The sequence below is a fragment of the Sylvia atricapilla genome, chromosome 7 (assembly GCF_009819655.1).
Source record: "Sylvia atricapilla isolate bSylAtr1 chromosome 7, bSylAtr1.pri, whole genome shotgun sequence".
NCBI lineage: Eukaryota > Metazoa > Chordata > Aves > Passeriformes > Sylviidae > Sylvia > Sylvia atricapilla.
Window position 1 is genome coordinate 13,660,290 of NC_089146.1, and position 20,597 is coordinate 13,680,886.

General features: G+C 41.5%; 1 protein-coding gene across 1 annotated transcript; it reads right to left on the bottom strand.

Moving 5' to 3' along the window:
- Window positions 1-8,347: 8,347 nt before the first annotated feature.
- On the bottom strand, window positions 8,348-18,541 carry CD28 (CD28 molecule). The gene is made up of 4 exons (XM_066322664.1): window positions 18,307-18,541; window positions 11,773-12,126; window positions 11,396-11,514; window positions 8,348-8,674 (listed from the first exon to the last, which is right to left on the bottom strand). The coding sequence occupies exons 1-4, from the start codon at window positions 18,359-18,361 to the stop codon at window positions 8,534-8,536; spliced, it is 669 nt and encodes a 222-aa protein (XP_066178761.1). The 5' UTR covers window positions 18,362-18,541; the 3' UTR covers window positions 8,348-8,533.
- Window positions 18,542-20,597: the final 2,056 nt, after the last annotated feature.

Here is a 20,597-nt window from a genome sequence, read left to right on the forward strand (position 1 = left end):
GGCCCTTCCATCAGCCACAACATCCTTTGCACTGTCTCTTGGTCTCCTGTTGCCAGCACAAAAGCAGTTTGCCTTTAGCAAGTGAAACCCTTTGTTTCTTTGTATTTTCCCACTTGGATCCTTTGGAATTTTACTGTGTTTTTGCAACCTATATGCGCATGAGATGCTAAACTTCGAGAGATTACAGCATGAACTCAATCCTAAGGCATCTGAGAGTGCTACTCAGCTGCTAGGGCTCATGTCATTCAACAGAGGCAGCACTGAATTGATCAGTCCCTCAAATTTCACTGATTTTTGGTTCTGATATTTTTCCTCTGCTCTTCTGTTGTCAAAAGTGCTAAACATTAGTTTGTTGACCCAGATTGCAACCCAGCATTTACATGAGGGAAGACACTCCCACACCAGGTTGCACAGATGTGCAACTTCCTCACACAACTAATGATACATCAACTGGATTCCTTCCCTCAGTAAATGGACAAAAGAACTTGTTGTTTGCAAGAACAATGAGTTAATCTTTATTGACCAAGTATTCATTATGGCAGCTATCAAGAACAAGTGAGTTTAATTTTTATAAAGAGGTCTGTTAAGTGGGGAAGATGAATGTCATATTCTGCACTTGGCCAAGAAGGGTTTGTCAAGACCCTGTTCTTTCTGGGCTGTAGCTGGGGCACAAGAAGAGTGCAACATGCACTTTTGGCAATTAGAATAGCTGTAGCAGGGACAAGTCAGCACACAGACAAGTCAAACATTATTAATCCCGAGACACCTTAGATGCAGAGAATATACTGGGCTTGATATGCAACTCAAGACATATGCTGACTGGTTTGGTTTTTTTATTTTATATTTATATATATATAGATAATAATGGAGAGGGAAGACCAAAGCTTGCATCTGTGTTTGTACAGTTGTTTACATGTCTGTATGTGTAGTATCCATCAGTATCCAACGTAAGAGATGCCTTTGCTTTAAATCTCTTTTTAAAGTAGTGATTTCTGTGCAATGTATGCAGCCAGCAGTGTTTAACTGTGTGCAGAGGTTCATTCCGTCACAGGCATAAACATGCAAGGACAGAAAAACCACATCTTCTACATGGATGCTAACACTTGTGTCATGAACCCAGGGCTTCCAGTTTCTGCTAGCATCCATCAATAGCAGACCAAACAAAACGTTATTCTGTAAATTGATTGCACAGCAGATAGCTTTTCTTGTTGCAAATCTCCACAGTTCAGCAGATTGGAGGAGGGGGAGGGAAAATAAAATTCCATGCCCTGGGAGCCAGGCTATCTTAGTGATTTACAAATGACCTCAGTGATTGAAGTCATTCTGGGTGCTTAATATTGCTCAAGTCTCTCTGTCTCCCTCTCTCTTGCACTCTCTCTCAGCATAATATAGCTAAGGAAATCCAGGAGACTAGATTCAGTGCTGCAGATTAGTGACAGGAAGGAAACTGGATATGCATAAATTAAACAAGACCATTTGCCTTTTTGGATCTGTAGATGTTTTTCTCTCAGAAATGCAACCCCTTTTTTTTTTTTTTTTTTTTTTTTTTTTTTTTTTTTTTTTTTGCAGGTGACACCCACACATCTCCTTCACTTACTGGCGATGATAAAAAATGGAGATAAACAACTGGAGCTCGTGCAGTTAGGCTTAATCTTTTTATGTCATCATTGCCAAGCAAAGCCACAGCAGTAGGAAAATACAGCTGGTTTCTGCTGCTCATTTCTAACTGACATTTCTTCACCAGGTTGCTCATGTAACCTGTGGACTCTTTGAACTCCACTTTGTACCTGCTGTCTTTTTACAGCATGTGGGAACTGCCATGCTGGGACTGGACTGAGCTGCAGTCCAAATATACCCTGGTCTTCCTTTTGCCTCTGCCTCAGTGGTTTGAAATCAGATTGCAGAACTACAATATAAAAACCTTAATTAAAAATTTTTAAAACATTTTTAAAGGGACAACAAAGGAACACTGATTCTAAAAACCTCATACTGCAGCTTAAGTGTAGGATTTGTAAATAATCATTTAGTACAGAAAAGAGAAAAGGCAAAAATAAGAGTATTTTTTGCATATATATGGTTATTTTGACTTAGATATCCTGAAATAATCACTTCATCCTTCCAAGAGCTGTTTTTACTGGAGGAAATCCACTACAGCTGCAGTTCACAGTAATGCATTTCTCCAGTTGCTGGAGGAAAGCTCTGGAGTTGCTTAACTTCACTTTTTCTGCAGACAGCCATTCATGCATCCTACCTTTCCAGCCAGTTTGCTTGTCCATTGCTCTTTGAATAGAATTTGTGCTTTCATCTCAAGAGTTTCTTGGGAATCAGCTGTGCACCCAGATTCACACATAGGACCTAACCTGGCTTTCACCATCAATGCAGGTTATGTCTCAATGATGCAGAACAGCCAAACAGTAGAAAGTACTCCTTGAGGCAAGAAGGACTAGGGAGTTTTTAAGAGTTATTTCTAGTGTATGGCTAGGGAGAGGCAAAAGTCTGAGTTGTGTAGTACATCCTGCAGCTGGTTTGTTAATTTCCATTCCCTGGGAGACTGTTCCAGAATTTCACTGAAGAGGTTTCAGAGTTATTTCTCCTTATTTAACCCCTTTTGCTTCTCCTATCCTTACTGATGAATTGCTGTCTTACAGGGCTGGACTTGAAAATAGTGTCAACTGTGTGTGCCTGCAGAAGGGAGAGAGGTTATTCCCCTGCTGTCCAATTCTGTTATCTTCACAGTCTCATACTTTGTTGTTGTTGTTAAGAAAAAACATTGGCATTACTTCAACAATCAGCTAATGAGAGAAAGAGCTACGAGGAGAGGATAATGCTCCCAAAGGCGTCATTCCACCCCGGACTTCAGCCTCTGTCCCTAAGTACCAGGAGCTGATGAGCTATGCAAACAGAGAAACAATTTCCTTTCAGCAGCCAGTTTTGATTTGCCTGGGGAAGGTTGAGAAGCCTAGGAAGAAATGTGAGCAATCTACTTAATCATTTTCAGGAGGAAAAAAAATTATATCAGCTCTCATCTTGACCACTGGTGTTTGAAGATTAAAGTAGCCCAAGGGCTGACACAGGCAGCAAGCACAGCAGGAAAATTATTTCGTTCTGACTCACGACAGAGTGATCTAATTTAATGGGGCACTGACGAGGCTGTCGGGCACTAATTTAGCTGTTATCTAAGCTCTCCTGATTGCTAGTCGTGCCCTGCTGCAGCCCGCCACGCGAAGGGCTTGGGCTGCTCTGGGAAGGTGCGGCTCGCTGAGCGCCGGCCCGGCCCTACCCGGAGCCTTCCGGCCCCGCTCAGCGCGGGCACGGCTTCGCCCGGGACACGCAGCGCGCCGAAAGAGCCGCTCCGGGCACACCGGCGGGCGGGAGGGAGCTGGGGAGGAAAGCTTCCTTCTGGCATTTCCTAGCTTTGATTTCTTAGATTCTCAGCCTGATCTTTTGTCTCTTAAGGCACTTTAGTATATCAGTTCTTAAGCTTCTTCGTTTTAGAGTAAAAGGAAATTATAAAAAGGCTATTTGATCTTCCTACCAGATCGAAACTTCTACGTTAATTTCCGCAGAACTGTTACTAATCGCTCGCTTGCATCTTTGGTTTTGCTGGTTAGGTAGTAATCTTTCCTGTCTGAAAAACTAGATTTGTCCCAATCCTTGAGAACATTTAAACCTATCCAGAATAGTTCCCTTTAAAGAATAAGAAGACAATGAGGAAAAGGAATGATGTAGCCTCATATTACACTGGCTACAAAAACTGTGACATTTGAAAATTTCTCATAATTTCAATGGTCAGATGAAGGAAACTGAAGAGCTCTTGCTAAGTTTATGTGACTTAAAGTTATATTTCATTTTTAATAAAACAACAACAAAAGCAGGAGGAGCAGGAAATAAGAAGCAGTCCCTTGATCCTGAAGACCCGATAAGAAAAAGAAAAAAGCAAACAAACAAAAAACCCACCATGGAATTTGAAATCATTCAACTTCTTGTTTCTTTGCAAATGAGTTAATGTGAAATTGGCAGCCTCCTTATACTTTGTCAGCCAGCCACATCATACTATCTGCATGCCCTTGAGGCTGGAATAGTAGCATACTGTAATGTGATGCACTAACAAAAGCACCTAATTGCGAAGAACAGTCCATTTGCATGAAGATAGGCAGCTAGTTTCCCTCTCACAGCCACTTAAAGACACCGACTTTGGCTACAAATTATTGCCTAGTGCTGTTCTCAGCCTTTCCCAGTCTTTACTGGACCTTAACAAAGCTGATCCTGTTCTCATCACCCTAACCTGTTTTCTGGTTAGTATGAGTGACTAACAAAACTATGTCTTGGCCTGTGATTCATCTTGCATAACACATTTTCCAGCCACACAGCAAAAGCCTTGCTGAAAGTGGAAAGATCTGATCTTTAGCACTGAAGCCTTCGTCTGTGTGCTCTAAAAACTCAAGCTTTTTGTACCGTGTTTTTATTAGTCAAACATACCATCAGTAGCCAAAGTTGCTTCTATTGTCAGAGCATGTCTGCAGGCATAAGGAACTTGGCAAATCAAGAGCCTGCTATGCACAGGAAATGAAATGTACAGAAATTAAATGCACTGTGGGAAGCATGTGGTGTGTGGGATCCCCCACGTGGCTGTTTGCCACAACCGAAAATCTGAAGATGATGGGAAAAATTAAAGGGATGAAAGACCGCCCAAATCCTTCAAACAGAAACCATGTACCTATCCAATCACCACATGGCTCCAGTCTCCTATGGCAACTCCCTACCTCAAGCTGAGGAGGAATGGGGCATACAAGACCGTCTTTGTGAAGCAAGTAACCAGTCAGGCTGGAGCATATGTGGAAGGCTGCACAATGGTGTTAGAAATTAACAAATAGGATAGGTTCCTGAACTGCTGAGTCTGGAATAGAAACTGAAGGGAAAAGACGATGCACAAAGAAGGAAGATATGATACTGTTTGGCAGAGATGCAGGGTTCACATTTATAGCTACAGAAAAAATAAGAGGCATTTTGGAAAAAATGTTATACAGGAGGATGATATTGGAATTTGGTATGTTCAGCCTAGAAGGAACGTCCAAGACTTTTGGCTTTAGTCAGCCTGATCACCCCAATGGGGGAAGTTGAAGGTACTGCAGAGATAACACAGGCTACCTCCTCGGCATTCATCTTCTAGGGCTTTGGTTCCTGGAAGCAAAGAAGAGCCAGGCTGTTGTCCTGTGCTGTGCCAGAGACGTGCAGAACAGGAATCAGCATGCAGGGGGCTGGAGCTGCACAACCTTTGGTTGACCCCTTGCAACATATGTTGATTGCTGTTCAGATGTGATGACTGCAGATCAGATGTTCATTTGACATTGAGACCCAAAAGTGGGGGAAAGGAGGATGAAAAATTAAATCACTCTTTGGCAGGATTATATTTGCATTTGAATGGATACCTATGTGTAAGACTGAAAACCCGACTGATTTACCTCTGCCCTCCATGAGGGACAGTTTCCAAGTTCAGAGCTGCAGCAGAGGGAGGTTTCTTTTTACATCATCCCATAAACATATAGACCCCAAAGGCAGGGCCAGGGAGGGACAGGGCTGTCCTGGCATGTTATGCATTGCCTAAAACCAGATGGAATAAATTAGGATTGCTGTTTGTCGAATATGCTACTCCACATGTGCAGAACCAGACTCCAGGCTTAACTGGCCTGCTTCACTGCAAACACTTTATTTTGGTCCTTTACAGTGGTGGATAAAAGGAATTTACTGGTATCCAAACTCCAACAGTCTGTAATTCATGTCCCTACAGAGCTTTAATATAACAGCAATGTCCACCTTAACATGTCCTGATTCTCCTCATTTTTTCATTTTATGTTTAGGATATTTTTGGTCAGTCAAACTAATTAATACTTGTTGCAGATGTTCCAGGACTTACTTTCCAGTATCATCGCCTGGGAGCTACCAGTATGTTTTAAATATGGAAAGTACAAAAGTGTTAGGGGAAGGAAAGCAAATCATACCAATATTTGCTTTAGAAAGTAATACTTTCCTCTGACTAGCCTCAGGCCTAATACATTCATTCAAGATTTAATTTACTGTATCTATTTAATAATTTTAAAAAGAGATTGCAAAAATTGTAATAAAAGTTGAGGGAATATAGATGCAATGAAAAAGATGCATCCATACCTAAATATGTATATATGCATTTTATGTAAAGAACATTTTTCCTATTTCATGGATTTGATACACATTTGCCATCTCACCTTATACTTGAACCAGAAGTTGTGATTTTGCACAGCACACTGTGATCATACATGTCATTGTGTCGTACAGTGACAGACTGGAGCTTGGTGAGACGGTGCCATACACTGACAGAGAGCTCAGCCTGCTGCCCTCTGCTGAGAGAGTCTCGATGCCCCAGCACAGGATCATTCATACCTGCCCTCCAATGAGGAAGGAAGTGGCAAGGCATTAGCATCCCCCAGTCAGTGCCAGCAAGAAGGGCCAGGCTGGGATCACACAACAGCTGCCATGTGTCCTGCCAGGCTCCCTCCCCTCTGCTCTGTGCACGTGTTCCTTGCTGCTTCGGCTGCACTGCAAATGTGCAGTGAGGGCTTTTCAGGAAAAGAGAGTAAAACTGTATGGGGAAGAATGTCAGCCTTGGAGTGTTTGTGCATGTGGTGAGGGCAAAGGAGAATAAAGAAATAAGACTGTTTTGAAGTTTTTCGGTTCAATCGTAAGTGTTTGAGTTTGCTGAACTGAACCAGACCAAGGCTGTCAGGGCCTGCTGGGTCTATGACTGCATTCCCATCCTGAAGGCCCAGCACTGCTTTTTGGGCCTTGCTTACTATTGCCACTGGGGCTCTGCTGTCCCTGGCTGGAGCAGGGGGCACCTCACAGCTGCTCAGAGGTGGCACAGCACCCTCCAGGAACGTGGCTCATGGTGATATATGACTCAGAGTGGAAGGTTTGTGGCCTAGTCAGTAAACTCAAATAAAACTTCCAATTTGGAAGTGCCAAAGTTGTTTTCTTGGGTTAAGATGTCAAAACAGATTGTTGGCATGCTTCCACATCTCTACTTTTGTCCTGTCTCCTCAAAGAGAGAAAAAAATCTTCTTATCCCAGTTTGAAGGGAATTAAATGTTGTACAATCCAAATTTTATTTCAAGGTGGGAATGTAGATTTTTTTTCTTTAAATTGTTTATTCAGTAGCCTTTATAAAATCAACATTGTCTCCTCAGAATGAAAAGGAATTTTATACCAAGGCAGCCCTAATTACCATTTAGGATGTCCTGTTATTGTAAATACACTAGATTGAAAGAATGGATCATGTTTTGCAAAAGACTTTGTTCCACTCTAGCATGGAGCAGTCCTGAAGAACATCTTTAAAGAGAAAAGTAACTTCCAGATAACACAAAGTTCCTCAAAGTGCCCAGAGTAGATCCTGCAGATGTCTGAGAACTTTCAGGTCCAATTTACAATGCTGAGAATCAAGAGTCCTCTCACACCCCAAAAACCAGAGACTTACGGGAAAAAAAATACTAAGTGGTCTTTAGTTGCTCATAAGTCAACCCAGATTCTTGAAAGAGCTCTGGTACAACCTAGGTGCCAGAAGATGTGCAGGAATTTTCAGGAGGACTCAGGAGAATACCTTCTGAATTCTCAAATTCAAAAATAGAAGTAAAAATCTTTTCAAAATCTGAGCTCTCTGTCTTCTAATGCTTCATATATGACTTTGCATTCCCTTGCAGAAGGCAAACAAAAAAGAAATGAGGTTGTTCATGATGAAGACAGATCTTTCTTCCTCTCCCGTCTTGATTTTGTCTTCAGGTTGCTCGCTTTTTCAGTCTGTGGAGTTGCTTGGTCATGACTATAGATGGCCTCATGAACATATACGAAGTGTCCAGCCTAAGGACTCCGATGTTGAAGGTTTACTAGTTTTCTATTAGCTTGATTTGTCCTGGCAGATCATTTGTTCCATAGTGTAATAGCTTGGATGCCTTCTGACTGACCTTTTTCCTCTTTCTTTTAGGCATGTGTTTTGAACTTCAAACTGTGTCTTCATTTTATAGAGAAGAAAAGATTATTTTTTACATCTTGCTAGGTTTAACAGCAACAGTCTGAGGATTACACATACAGGGAAGGAAACTAAGGATAAAATCTAAGGCAGTAGTTATTGGAAAAGATCAGAAATTCTACTTCTTCCCAATAGCTGAGCAAAACCACAAGTGTTAGGAAGAAACCAGCTCTGAGGTTTGATGCCATCTTTCCATCTTAGCCACTGACAACCCTCAACACAAGCTGGGCCTCATCTTCAGCCATTATGGAGAAAAATCATTTTTCTACTTACCCCACCCCCCACCCCCACCCCCACCCCCCCGCACCTTTTTATATTGGTTTGTTAGTCTGGATTTTCTTTTAGTAGATCAAAGTTTAGTTAATACTTCCTATGGTGTAGGTGTCTGTGATCAACAGCAACAAACACGATGAGAAAATGCGAGGCTGTCCTTCGGTGCCCCAGAGCGAGTGACGGCCCACGAGGCTCCTGGTGGGGTCAGGGCTGCCAGGACCGATAGGCCGTGTAGTCTCGTGTGGGGGCATAGGATGGGTAACCCTTGTTCTTCTGGTACGGTGGGTGCCGGGGAGTCATGTTCATGTAGTCGCTCTGATGGTACATATTCTTCTTGGCCTTTTGCTGTGGGAGAAGGGTGAAGACAACTGTGAAAACTGTCATGGTAACTGCTGACAGTTGTGGCCCTAGGTCCTTGTTCAGGGAGGCAGGCATATTTGTAAGGCAGCTTCAGGTTTAAATACATTTACAGAAGAGTTAAAACACATGTTCTCATTAAATAATCTATGGAATTTGCCCAACCTGAAAGTCTCCATCTTATCTGGTGAGAGATTTACAGTGCTAGTTCTTCAGGTAAAGGAATGCTACACACCAAGGATACAAACTGATGCCTCTAACCATCATCCTGCCTCCCTCATCTGTGGAATGATTCAGCAGAAACAAGAGTTTGAGCTGTGAAGGCTGTCCTCATTCATAAGGAGGTAAAGAGAAATTAGCTTAACTCAAATAGAGTAAGAGCATAAAAAATCAGCCCAGACTATGTGTACAATGGTTTTCCTACCATTTACAGCAGTAAAACACAATGCATATGTTATTCTGAACCTTCCTTCAAGGAGTGAAAGAATCAGAGCTGATGTTAATCTTTTATGTCTCCTTATCTGGGCCTCAAAAATCTTATTTCTGCTGTTGGATTCCTGCTTATTATGCCCCTGTCATACAAGGGAAGCATGGGCTCTTTCAGAAATAGGAGTAGCAGAAGACAGGTGAAACAATTTGCCTAAAATCACAGAGGAAAAATGGCTACAGCAGCATTTCAGCCTCTGACTGCTACAGGCTGTGCACAAGGTTGGTGTTTTTTTACATAGCCTAAGGCTTTATTGATCAGGGGAAATTAAAGTGCTTCCATGCTTTTACCTTAATACTGATCATACCTTCTTTTGCAATCTCCTTTTTACTGAAATTTCCTTTCCATGTACAGAAATAGTTGCATATGCAGCAGTATATATGCAAATGATGCTGTGAAATTGGAGGAGGTTTGCATTAGAAAATATGATGGCTGAATTATGTTGTATGTGCAGAGCAGGGCAGTTACTATGAAATATTTTAAGCTTTTTATATTAATGTTATATATATATGAAGTGTTGAATGTAAGTTACAGACTGCTTAAGCCATGTAATGCAGTCAATGCATGTAAAGCATTAGATACAAAAGCTTTATCTCTGAGTGTTCATCTCCATAATACAGGATTTTTAATTCACCTAGGAGGTAGTTTTGCATGGCAGAAAGACATTTTGCTAGCATGAGTGATTGTTGGGCTGTTGCAGGATCAAAGACTGATACGTTTGCAATGGAAAGCAGTTTTCCTTCAGGGAAGGCAGAACTCTGAAAATAGACAAATCTTTAGCTGCTTTCAGGAGCTGATCAGGCTTGCCATGTCTGTCGAGTACCCTAATTAGGACCTTTTTTTTACATTTCAGAATGTCTCCTAGGCAGCTGTATTTACATTCAACAACACTCTAAATACATCCACAATCAGAATACATATTATCTGAAGGATACTACCAGCAGTAATAACAGCAGGTAAAAACCGATGCAGCAAAGAGTACACATGGCAATGCAGCCTTGTCATTCTTGCTGGGAGCATATGCTAGTGGCAAAATGTGAAGCCATTAGGTAGCAAATGAATATAGCACAGAGAAAATAGTTCAGATTGTAAATGATGGATTTGAAGCTATAGCATCTCATCTGTGGCACAACCACAGCAGCACTGCACTGTAACACCAGCAGCTGGTCGTGTAATCCTCTCAGCTCTTCTCAGAGTCAGCCTCTACAATAGGGCACAAAGAAGAACCACTTAACCTCCCTTTGCATTTTCCTGCAGCAGTGCCCCCTTTGATTGTTTTCCATTAGAAATAGCCACAGATCAAGAAAGTATCCTTTTGTGAAACGGCAGAACTCAAGCTTCAGCTAGCAGTGAATGTGGCTTTCTGTATACATGCAACATTTAACTTGGCAGGGACTCTGGACCCCTTATACAGGCTGCCTCATAATTGTTGTGTTGAAAATTGCTATTTAACAACAAAGATGAGAGGGAAATTCAGAGTGCAAGGAATTGAATTCTCTATGTTCAAGTCTTTCTCACATGAAGTAAGTAGTGTAAATTGGCTCTGGAGATCACAGTCCTAAGACATGTCAAGGAGAATGTTCTTCTACTGCCCCTGTATCATGCCAGGAGGAGAACTGGATGTGACTTGGGCCAGTCAACTCCCCAGAGAGATTGGAAAGCAAAAATTATGAGCCATAAGGCTGTCTCAGCTTTCTTACTGTTGATGTATAGACAAGGGACTACTGAAATCCAGGTGCTCCTACTGCCTTGTAGTCAAGCTGCCAGAAATAGTGGTCGCTCAAGGGAATTGCAGAATAGGCACACGACACCAGTGCAGATGGTCCTGGGCTGAGGGCTCCCTATAGATGGTTTTATTGTAGGTAAGCTCCTGTCAGTATAGTCTCAAAGGGTTTTGCCAGAAATGCTTGTAGCTCTAAATTTCCCTGACAGGTTCACCTGGCAAAGGTGTCCCAGTATTGCTGATGTGCAGGGCACTGCCAACACTGGCATTACTATTTGCTGTAGGATTCTACTGCAGAGGCCTGACTGCCCACCTGGAGAGCATCTGGTGTTTCAGCTCTTTTAGGGTACCCCGTGGGCATGCATGAACAGCTGGGATGAAGAAACACTGTCATCCTGTACTGAACAGGTAGCAGTGAGTTATTGGTAAACATGGCAAGTATAGCCTGAGAAATGAACTGCTAGAGCATGCAGAGCAAAGGAAAATACAAGTTCCTTACCCGGTAGTTAATAAAAACTGCAGTTACTAGCATACTGTAGAGTGCAAGAATTCCAGTCACTGTTGCCAAAATCCACAAAGGAATTGCAGACTGAGGCTCTTGTATTTTCGTGGGTGTCTCTTTAAGGAAAGAGCAAAGAAAACTTCAGGTACATGAAATCAAAAACATTGATCTCTGCTTATTTACTCCTTGTTCCAATGTGTTATTTTTATCTATCATCATTTTAAGATCTCTTCTTCAGGAAGTCCAAAGCAGGAATGTAGTTTTACCAGGCAATCCAACTTTTTTTTTTTTTTAAAGAAAACAAATTGCCTCCAGCCATTATTTAGGGATTGTGTATAGGGAGGATACCGACCTACAGAGGTTTCTCAGCTTACCTTTCACATGGATGACAGTCCCATTACTCTTCTCATTGTAGACATATGGGGGTGGATACATGACCTCAATTTTGCAGAAGTAGATGTCAGTTTGGTTGGCATGCATGTTCCAAATATTGAAGATGATTTTTTCTTTATCATGATTCCCCTGGCAGTTAAATTCTTTATTTGAATTGGTGCTAATTTTGGTTGTGTTCCATGAAATAGCGCAAACTTCAACTGAACTGTCCGTTCCTTTGTGTAACGAAGCTCGAAATTCCTTCCCTGTCCCATTGTAGGTGTAGTTGCAAACTAGAGTTGCAGTTTGGTTAGCTACAATGAGCAAAGGGTGCTGAGCCACTAAAATCTTGTTTTCTGGAAGGGAGGGGAGAAAGTGAGAAAAGCACTTGTTTATAAAATATAGTATGAGACTTCAGAACCACACATCCTCCCATGCGACTCTGCTCCATATCTCCTCTCCCCTACTGACACTCCCTACCAGGGAGTACAAAACCACCCATCTGCAGAAGCAGTTTCTCACAGTATTGTTGCAGTAATTCACCTGTATGTAAATAATTACATAGTCTCTAGGAGAGACTACAAGATCAAGAGTGTTTTTCTTCCGAGCCAGAACACTAGCAGAGGCAGTGGCCCATGATGAAGATTTAGTATCAGAGCTCAGATGCCTAGTCTGCATCTGTGTGCATGTGTGTATTTGTAAGGCCATCTAAGTCTATCCTTTACTTAGCAAGCAGTTTCCTGAGGAACATTATGGAGTGAAAGTACTATGAACTGACACTACAGTCAGATAAGAGAATATTATTTATACATTTGCTTTTTAATTCAAGGACTCCTGAAGGGTTTGCAGGTGGATTTGCTGAACCATTTCAAGGGTTTGTACCTTGGGCAATGAACACTAAAAGCATGAACTGCTATCATTTTAATGTAAAATAAGTGATTTTTCTAGCTAGCAGCTGTAGTAGATTCTTAATCTCCCAAAGGAGCTGACTAATTTGACACTGCGTTGGCACTTAAATGGCCTGAAAAAAGCATGTCACATGAATGTATAATTGAATTTTAATTGACCAGACTGACACATAAACAGGAAATGTTTTCTTACATGCAGACCTCTGTGCTATCATCTGCCAAACAATGAAACACAGCAAGGACTATGCAGAAAGACAACTTGTTCCAAGTAAACTCATGCTTTACTAATGAGGCCCTTCTTTTCAAATGATGACCCCTAAGTAAGAGGAAGGGAGTTGTGGCTTTTAAGCTAGAGACATGCCAAAGCTCTTATATGACTGCCTAAGTCTTTATGCAAGCTCAGCTCATGTGAGGTCTGGATAGTCTTTTACATATACCCTGAGAATCGCTGTGGCTGTTAGAATGACAATTGTACCTCTTGTCCTCAAAATGTGGTGCAAACCTATATTCTTTCTACTTAATCTGTGTGGCAAGACTTCAAAAAGGCTAGTAGAGAAATGAAGTGGGAAGGAGGCCAGATCCAGAGTGCCCAGAAAATTAGTGTTTAAAACTGTTTTAAACAATGTTTAGGACCAAATGATGCTTACTATATTCATGCCTGCAAAAGAAGATGAAGTACCCCAGCCTCTTGAGCAGGATACCCCTTTGGGATGAATGTGGTCCAGGGAGTAAAGTAAACACAAAGAGATGCATGAGATGGCCAGGTCTAGTGGTAGGGTGTGGGCAGTAAAAACAACCTTTGGCTAGCAGGTCCTCCAGTTACCAGCAGAACTTGTCCAACTGCTGAAGTTAATTTTCTCATTGAAAGTCTCATTTACCAGCCCTTGCGTCAAATGAGAGGAGGAGATGTGAGGCACGAAATGCTCTACTGCCTCATCTTTATCAAAGAAAGATTGTAGCCTATCCTCCTTAACTCTTTGCTCAACATTGTTAGAGAGAGAGTGGAGGAGAGTTCATAACAGCTCTGAAATCCCTTGTTTGCGGGGAACCAAAACACTGTGAAACTTTGGATGAAGGATAACATTTCCAGGCTTTCCAGCAGAAAGAGACAAGGATCCTCAAGTCCTAGGACAGAGTGGCGAAGTAAGAACAGAGAAGGCAAGTCATTACTCAAGGTGGTGCCTGTGGTGACTTTTCAGCAAAATGAAGACATTTCAGCAAAACAATTCAGTTTCCTTGAATCAGCATTTTCCGACAAAAGCTCTTACATAGGCTTATAAGGCATTCTATAAGGGGTGAGGTTTGGATTCCACCTCTTTAGACAAGGTATTTGATCATATTTTGTTGGCTGGAGAATTGATCTTTGGCCTACGTGGCAGTTTGCAAGTCTGAGGCAGAATTGTTCCACCTTTAGCACAGCAGAATTCTACACATCTCACTTGAGACAGAGTTATTCTATGCTTTGCAGTATTTGTGCACTACTACAACCCTGACTGTCAGAGGGACTGAATGCACCTTCAAAGGGAGACCTTTTCTGTTTCAGAATTGACAACCCAAACAGGGTCCCAGAACAGACAGAAGCATTACACTTTGAAAAGTGCACCTGTTTTCATTGCAAGTACTTACAGAAAATGAATGGATATTTATTGCTCAGCCTGATCATATTTTCTCTGTGGCCAGAAGAAAGTCAAAGAACACTGAAAATATCTTCACTGAGGGACTCCCTTCAAATGTTATTTAGACTCTTCTGCAGACCCCAGTGACTTAACCCCATCTCTTTTGCTGTCGTCAGCTAACCTGGATTCCGGATGTTTAAACCTGCGCTTCATGCCTTCAGCTCCACTGTTTAACTACAGCTCTGTACTATTGTCCCTGCCATGATACAGTGCTAATTGGCAACCAGTCTCTCTTGATATACCCATCTAAAATGATAAATTCCTTCGACTTATTTTCATATCTTAGATTTATAATCCAGTCTGTTTGCCTTGTCTTGCAGGCTAGGCTCAATAGACCAGCTCCATGCTGCTGATGCTGGGATGCAGACTGGCTGAGCAGTGGAAAAAAGCTCATTTGTGGGTCATTAAATGAAGACAACTACAACTACATGATTGAAGCTAAGCATCCAAATCCATTTTCACAAAGTGGCTCTTCTAGTTCAAATCTAAATTAAAGGAGATACTTTTGTTTTCATTTATAGGAAGAACACATTAGCACCACATGCAAGGCAAGCTTACCCCACTGGCATGTTGGACAGGCCCTGCTGTTGCCTTCCTCCTCTGGACTTGTAGGATTTTTGAATTGAAAAAAAGTCAGACATACTAAAATGTGTGTTAGGAAGACAGAATAATGCCTAGCATCCCTCACTTCACTTGTGATCTGAATAGGATTTGACTACATTCTAAGTAGGATCTAGTCCATTCTGAGCAAGCATAGGCTGAAGCTGCTTTTGCCTTCACAGAGACAGTTTTTCCTCCTAAGTGTCACTTTGGGTTTATTAAATGGTGAAACTCTGAAACATTTAGTAGGTTTTCCATTCCTCTAAATAGGGTTATGATTGCCACTTTAGAGTTGCATTCAGTCATGCTGTGTAGTAGTAAATATCTGTATCTTGGCCTTAACCCAGCCAGGAAAATAGCAGTTATGAAAAATCATTGTTTACAGTTTCAAAAAGTAGTAGAAATATAAAATCATTTCAGTCAGTGTGCACAGGCTGCAAGTCTTCTCAGGATCTTGGGATTAATATGCAATGGTATGTAAGATCTCTGAATGCTTGTTAAGCTTTTTTATAGATTATTTGTAATGCTGGACATCTCTTGTAATCACATGTAAGGCAGTTTTGGATCATGAAACAAAATGCCATCCATCTATATCTGTAAAATACTGACTCTCTGATCATGGAACTTGGTGCAAGCAAAACTTCATTGAAGTTTTTTATTTTTTCTATTTACCAAGAAAGTGAAATAGAGTTGACAAAGTATGGAAAATAACTATTTTGATAGTTATTTTCCATACTTTTGATAGTTTGTGTTGGTTGTTGTTTGTTTTTTTTTTTTTTTTTCCTACAGAACTCTTCATGAATCATCGTCAGCTATTGGAACAAAATATTCTGCTAAAATATTTAGTACTCTTCTTCCTTTTTTATGCCAGTTGACTTCAAGAAGCTATTTTCCAGAGCAAGGTATCTAAGATAAGTTGGCATTTCTGTAAGCACAGGAAAGAAATGGCCCACCTAATTCCCTGGGGGGATAGGAAAAAACCCAACAGAAAAAACTTAAAGGAATTCGTTTAAGCCACAGGCAGAAAGGCACACAAGTATAAGTAAAGCTGTTTTGTTTTTGCTGCTACTGGTCTGTTGTTCAATTATGCTTACTCTTCTTTTCTAGGTACAGGCTCCTTCTCTTTTACTTTGGTTTGAGACCACTCAGCTGTGTGTGCAGCTGAGGGATTCCTTTCCTTCTGGCCCTTACAGACCTGCTTTCTGCTCAACTTCCCTGCTTTGCTGCAAGTACTGCAGGCAGCAGAGTACTCCAGAAAGCCCAGGTGACACTCTTGCTTTAATCAAACCCAATGTGAGCACAGGGGTTTTTCTTGGCAGTTTGTGATTTGTTTTTTTTTAAACAAGAATTTAGTTGATGTCATCCTACTCTCAGCCAACCTTGCATCATCCATCTTTTTGCATTCTGGTAACCTTCGTAGGTTAGAGGTTGATTTTAACCCCCAGAGACCATAAGCCAGAAGGTTATGTGGATAGTAAAAAGATGAGGTCAGCTGTGGTACACTGCAGTGGGAACCTCTTTGTATTACTTATTTCACAAAATACCAGACACTTGATCCAGCTGCCTCTCTGACAGACCACAGCAAGGTAATTATTTAGCCAGCAAAAAGGGGAGGAGGACAAACTTTGTAAATGTTAGTGTTTCTGCAAAAATGAAATGACGAAACTAGCATTTTAAGGCCCTTTTATGATTTAAACTCAACCTGTGGCAGCCACTGATATAGTGTAACAACAGGACAAATTCTGTTGATTTTCCCAAACCAAGATACCTGAGGCTTATAATGCACTTCATGGCTTGAGAAGTCCTGCAGCGTTTTGACCTGCCTTAATGTTTTCCGTGTACTGAGGACCAATCACCTTGAAAATGAAGAGTGAAGAAAATAAATGGGGAAAGGGTGAGAACCCTGAGAAGCAAATGACCTCATGTGCTTCTCTTTAAGAAGCTGAAAAATCTTGGTGAGTCTGTTGGAGAAACACAAGTTCTTCATGCAAAGCAAGTGTCTATAAAGCCATGGCATAATGCCTGTGTCTGAGAATCACACACTGTAATTTATTTTGTTGCAATTCAAAAGCACTGCTTAAAAGCTGTTCACACCTCATGGAAATGTGTTCAGAACTGTTAACCTACTGCTGATACTTATCCCTTCCTGGAATTAGTGTCTTCTTTGACAATCCATGGGCCTGCTGTGGAAATAATTATGATATTGCAAACACAGAATTATAAACATGGGAAAGGACAAGGAAGAAAAAAACTATGATTTCTTAAAGAAATGTAGATCACAGTGTCATGCAAACTGCAATGCCTTCACTGAGGAAGGAAAATAATGTGGAAATAAAAAAATAGATTCAATTGCACTTCTCAAACTAGAAATGTGACTTTTTTAAGATGTTCTCTATGTTAAAAATTTTGTACTCAAACTGGATTTTTATTCCTGTCTGTAACTTACTGGAAAATACAAAATATTGATATTTGGAGAAGAGGCAATAACAAGAGTTCACAGCCAGCAGTCTGAAAAAGTGTCTGTCTTAAGATTAGCCTAGCAAAAGCCAAGACTCCTTGCCTTGCTTTGCATTTTAATGTACCCACTGGAAGGACATATTAGGTCTGAACACAGGAACACTGCATCAGCAAGATAACACCAAGATAAATACCCTCAGCCACAACAACTGAAGAGTCAGGAAGATTCACTAAGACTCAGGATTACAAACAGACCATTTTTCCTGAAGATCTTCAGAAAGAAACTAGATGTAAGTGTCGGTAAACCACTAAAAAATGCAAAAATCAGAAACTTGTCAAGTCCCATCCTCCCATCTTTGAGCTCAGTAAGCAGCTCTGCTTTTGAGCATTTATTTGCTAATCCCGTGAGGACGTCGATGTGTTCAGCACCCATGACACCAAGCCAGGCCATGGGGGAACCCAAAGTTTTACAAGCAGATTTGGGGATGTGGAGAGTCTGCCCCAAGACAGGCACTGGCACCACGTCTGCTCAGAGCTGCTGCACCCAAGAAAAGGCGCTTGTGAGCAGAACTTGTAAAGCCCTGGGGGCGGGTGAAATAAACACCCCTCTACCTATGCATGCAATTTCCAAATGGCTCTAGAGAGAAGTCAAATTAAAAGAAAGCTACTGAGTCTCATACTGGAAAGATACTTGTGGCAGGAGGAAAACTGGCCTCTTCGTTATATCGAGTTGGTCCATTTGCAGACTTAGCAGCATGCTGTCTTTTGCCTTTCATCCGACAGAAAAGAATTGGTGCAAAATTAATTCAGAGCTATACCAGACCTTGTATCCCCTGATGATCAGAGTGAGAAAAAAATTGGGGAAGGGACTGAAAATGTAGGGGAATTTTGTTACCTGTTACATCAGCAGTGGGGATGAAGCAGAGCACCACGAGGATCCCCAGGAGCATGGTGCCAATGGTGGGCCCGCTGCCTTGTCTCCACCCCCTGCAGGCACTGCCAGGACTCCCAGGGCCCCACAGCACCAGCCTTCCTTCCCTGTGGGGCCAGGCTGCACCCTCAAGTGCTCACACGACTTCTCTCCTCCTCCTTCTGCAGCACATGATACACTGCCAAGTAAAACTACTGCAACAGCAATACTTGAACAGGAAGTGAAATTGTTTGATGATTTTAGTCTTAGGAAGTTGCCTTTGTGAAGCGCAGTAATGCCTAAAAGGTGCTTGAAGCCTGCACTTCAAGATGGGGACTGTCAGCCCTGTATTGCAAGGTGTGGTTGTGTTTGGGGCTCTGCAAGGCTGCTCCTGTCAGGGAAGAATGGACTTCCCTAGGATTGCAGTGCTCTTTATTTACCAAGAGTACATACACATGTAAGCTGATTCCATCATCATGGCAGATGCAAACACCAGTTTCCAAGTTCCTCGTGACCGGACCTGACCCCTCAGGAAGTTGTGTGCTCAGGAACCTTCACCTTTCCTCACTCCTAGGAGCAGAAACCTTCCTCTCTTGGCCTGCCATGTTGCTTCTGCCTGCTTTCCCAGCCCCTGGGAACACTGACATATTTTGGCAGTAGTTTGTTCATACTCATTTCTCTGCATCTGCTTGCTGCCTTGAATGCAGAGCCAATAGTGCAGGAAATAGTGATCTGGAATACCTTCACATTTTGAAAAAAATCCCAATTTATGAATGAGTGCAACGGTAATCCAATTAACATCTAAGTAAAGGCAGCATGCAGCAAGCACATTGCTCAGTCAGTGCTTTCATGGAGGCCTTCTTATGTAAGGTTTTTTCTTCAGCTCATCAAATAAATACTCTCTCCTCCTTGGCTTTGCAAGCTCAGTGTCACCTCTTCCCTTGCAAGAGCCGGTTGTGAGAGCCAGGTGGCTCTGGCATTTATAACCGTGAGGAGCTCTATTACTATTAACTATTTATTTTGGTCCACCAAAGTAGAAATATTTAACTGTATCAATGTGTGTCACTATCTTTGATTTATTTGACAGAAAAGGGAAAGTATTTAGCAGGAAGACTTTCAAGAAAATTTGGCTTAATAGAAAAGGATGAAAGACCATGTACTATTCTTTCATATCCCTTAGTGTCTGAAGCCTTTAGACCACATTTTATAAGAAATTACAAATGCAATTAGTACCCTTAGCTGGTATATTTATTTGCAGTCTAGAAACTTAAACAATATTCTTTTGTTTCGTAATCAGTGTTAGTTGCCTGCAGTACTGAAAGTTTTGAAATTTCCTCAAATTAATTAAAAAGTACAAAAGAGAGAAAAAAAAAAGATTCTTTCTTAGACCACTTTTGTGGTATCTAGATAAACATCCTGACACATTTTTTTGAATCATATGAGTGTAGCCACAGTTACCAATGTAACAGCCTCAGCTTAACTTGCAGTGAGAATCCCTAAAAAAAGTTACGCAACTCAGTACCTTTTTGCTGAATTGCTGTAACAGAGGTGAAACCCCACTGCTGGCTCTGGTAACTCAACTTACACAATCTGCATCTTGGCCATCAGATCCTTTCTATATTTGGGACATGGACTGGAAATGCACAAGGAGTGCATTTTACCCTCAACACAGAATTAGCAGAATATATTGCAGAGAGAGAAATACTGCCATTAATTTCCCTGGCATACACTGGCAAAGAGGCACCATTAAGGTGGAAACCAGATTATGGAAACAGTGTGCAGGAAGAGATCCTGCTCTAGGAATACCATTAGCAAAAACCTGAGGGAACAGTGTGCACTCTCTGGGTGAGGTCCTATTTATTCCCTTCCATCCCTTATTGTTACTCCTGTGCCTTTCCCACTGTGAGGACAGACCATGGCACTGATTGCAAACAGAGACTGGACTGGTGGAATGGAGGAGAGGAAAAAGAGGCCACTGGGCCCTCCATTAACCGCTGTGGCTCTAGAGAGCAAGCTGTGATGGATCATTTCTCTCTGTGTTGATAAATAGGGTACCAGTATTGCCCTTTTCAGAGCTTTTTTTTTTTTTTTTCTCTTGATTTTAGTTTTACCTAATAGTTTCTTCTTTGACTTCTGGAGTAAGGAAGGGTGCTTTTCTTCCCCCAAATAGCTTTTGGCTCATCTGCATTTCTTGGTTTTTCTAAGATTTTAAAACCCGTATGTTCCTGAGGGTATGGTTGGTTCCTTTCCTTCTCAAAATTGCATCTCATCCTCTA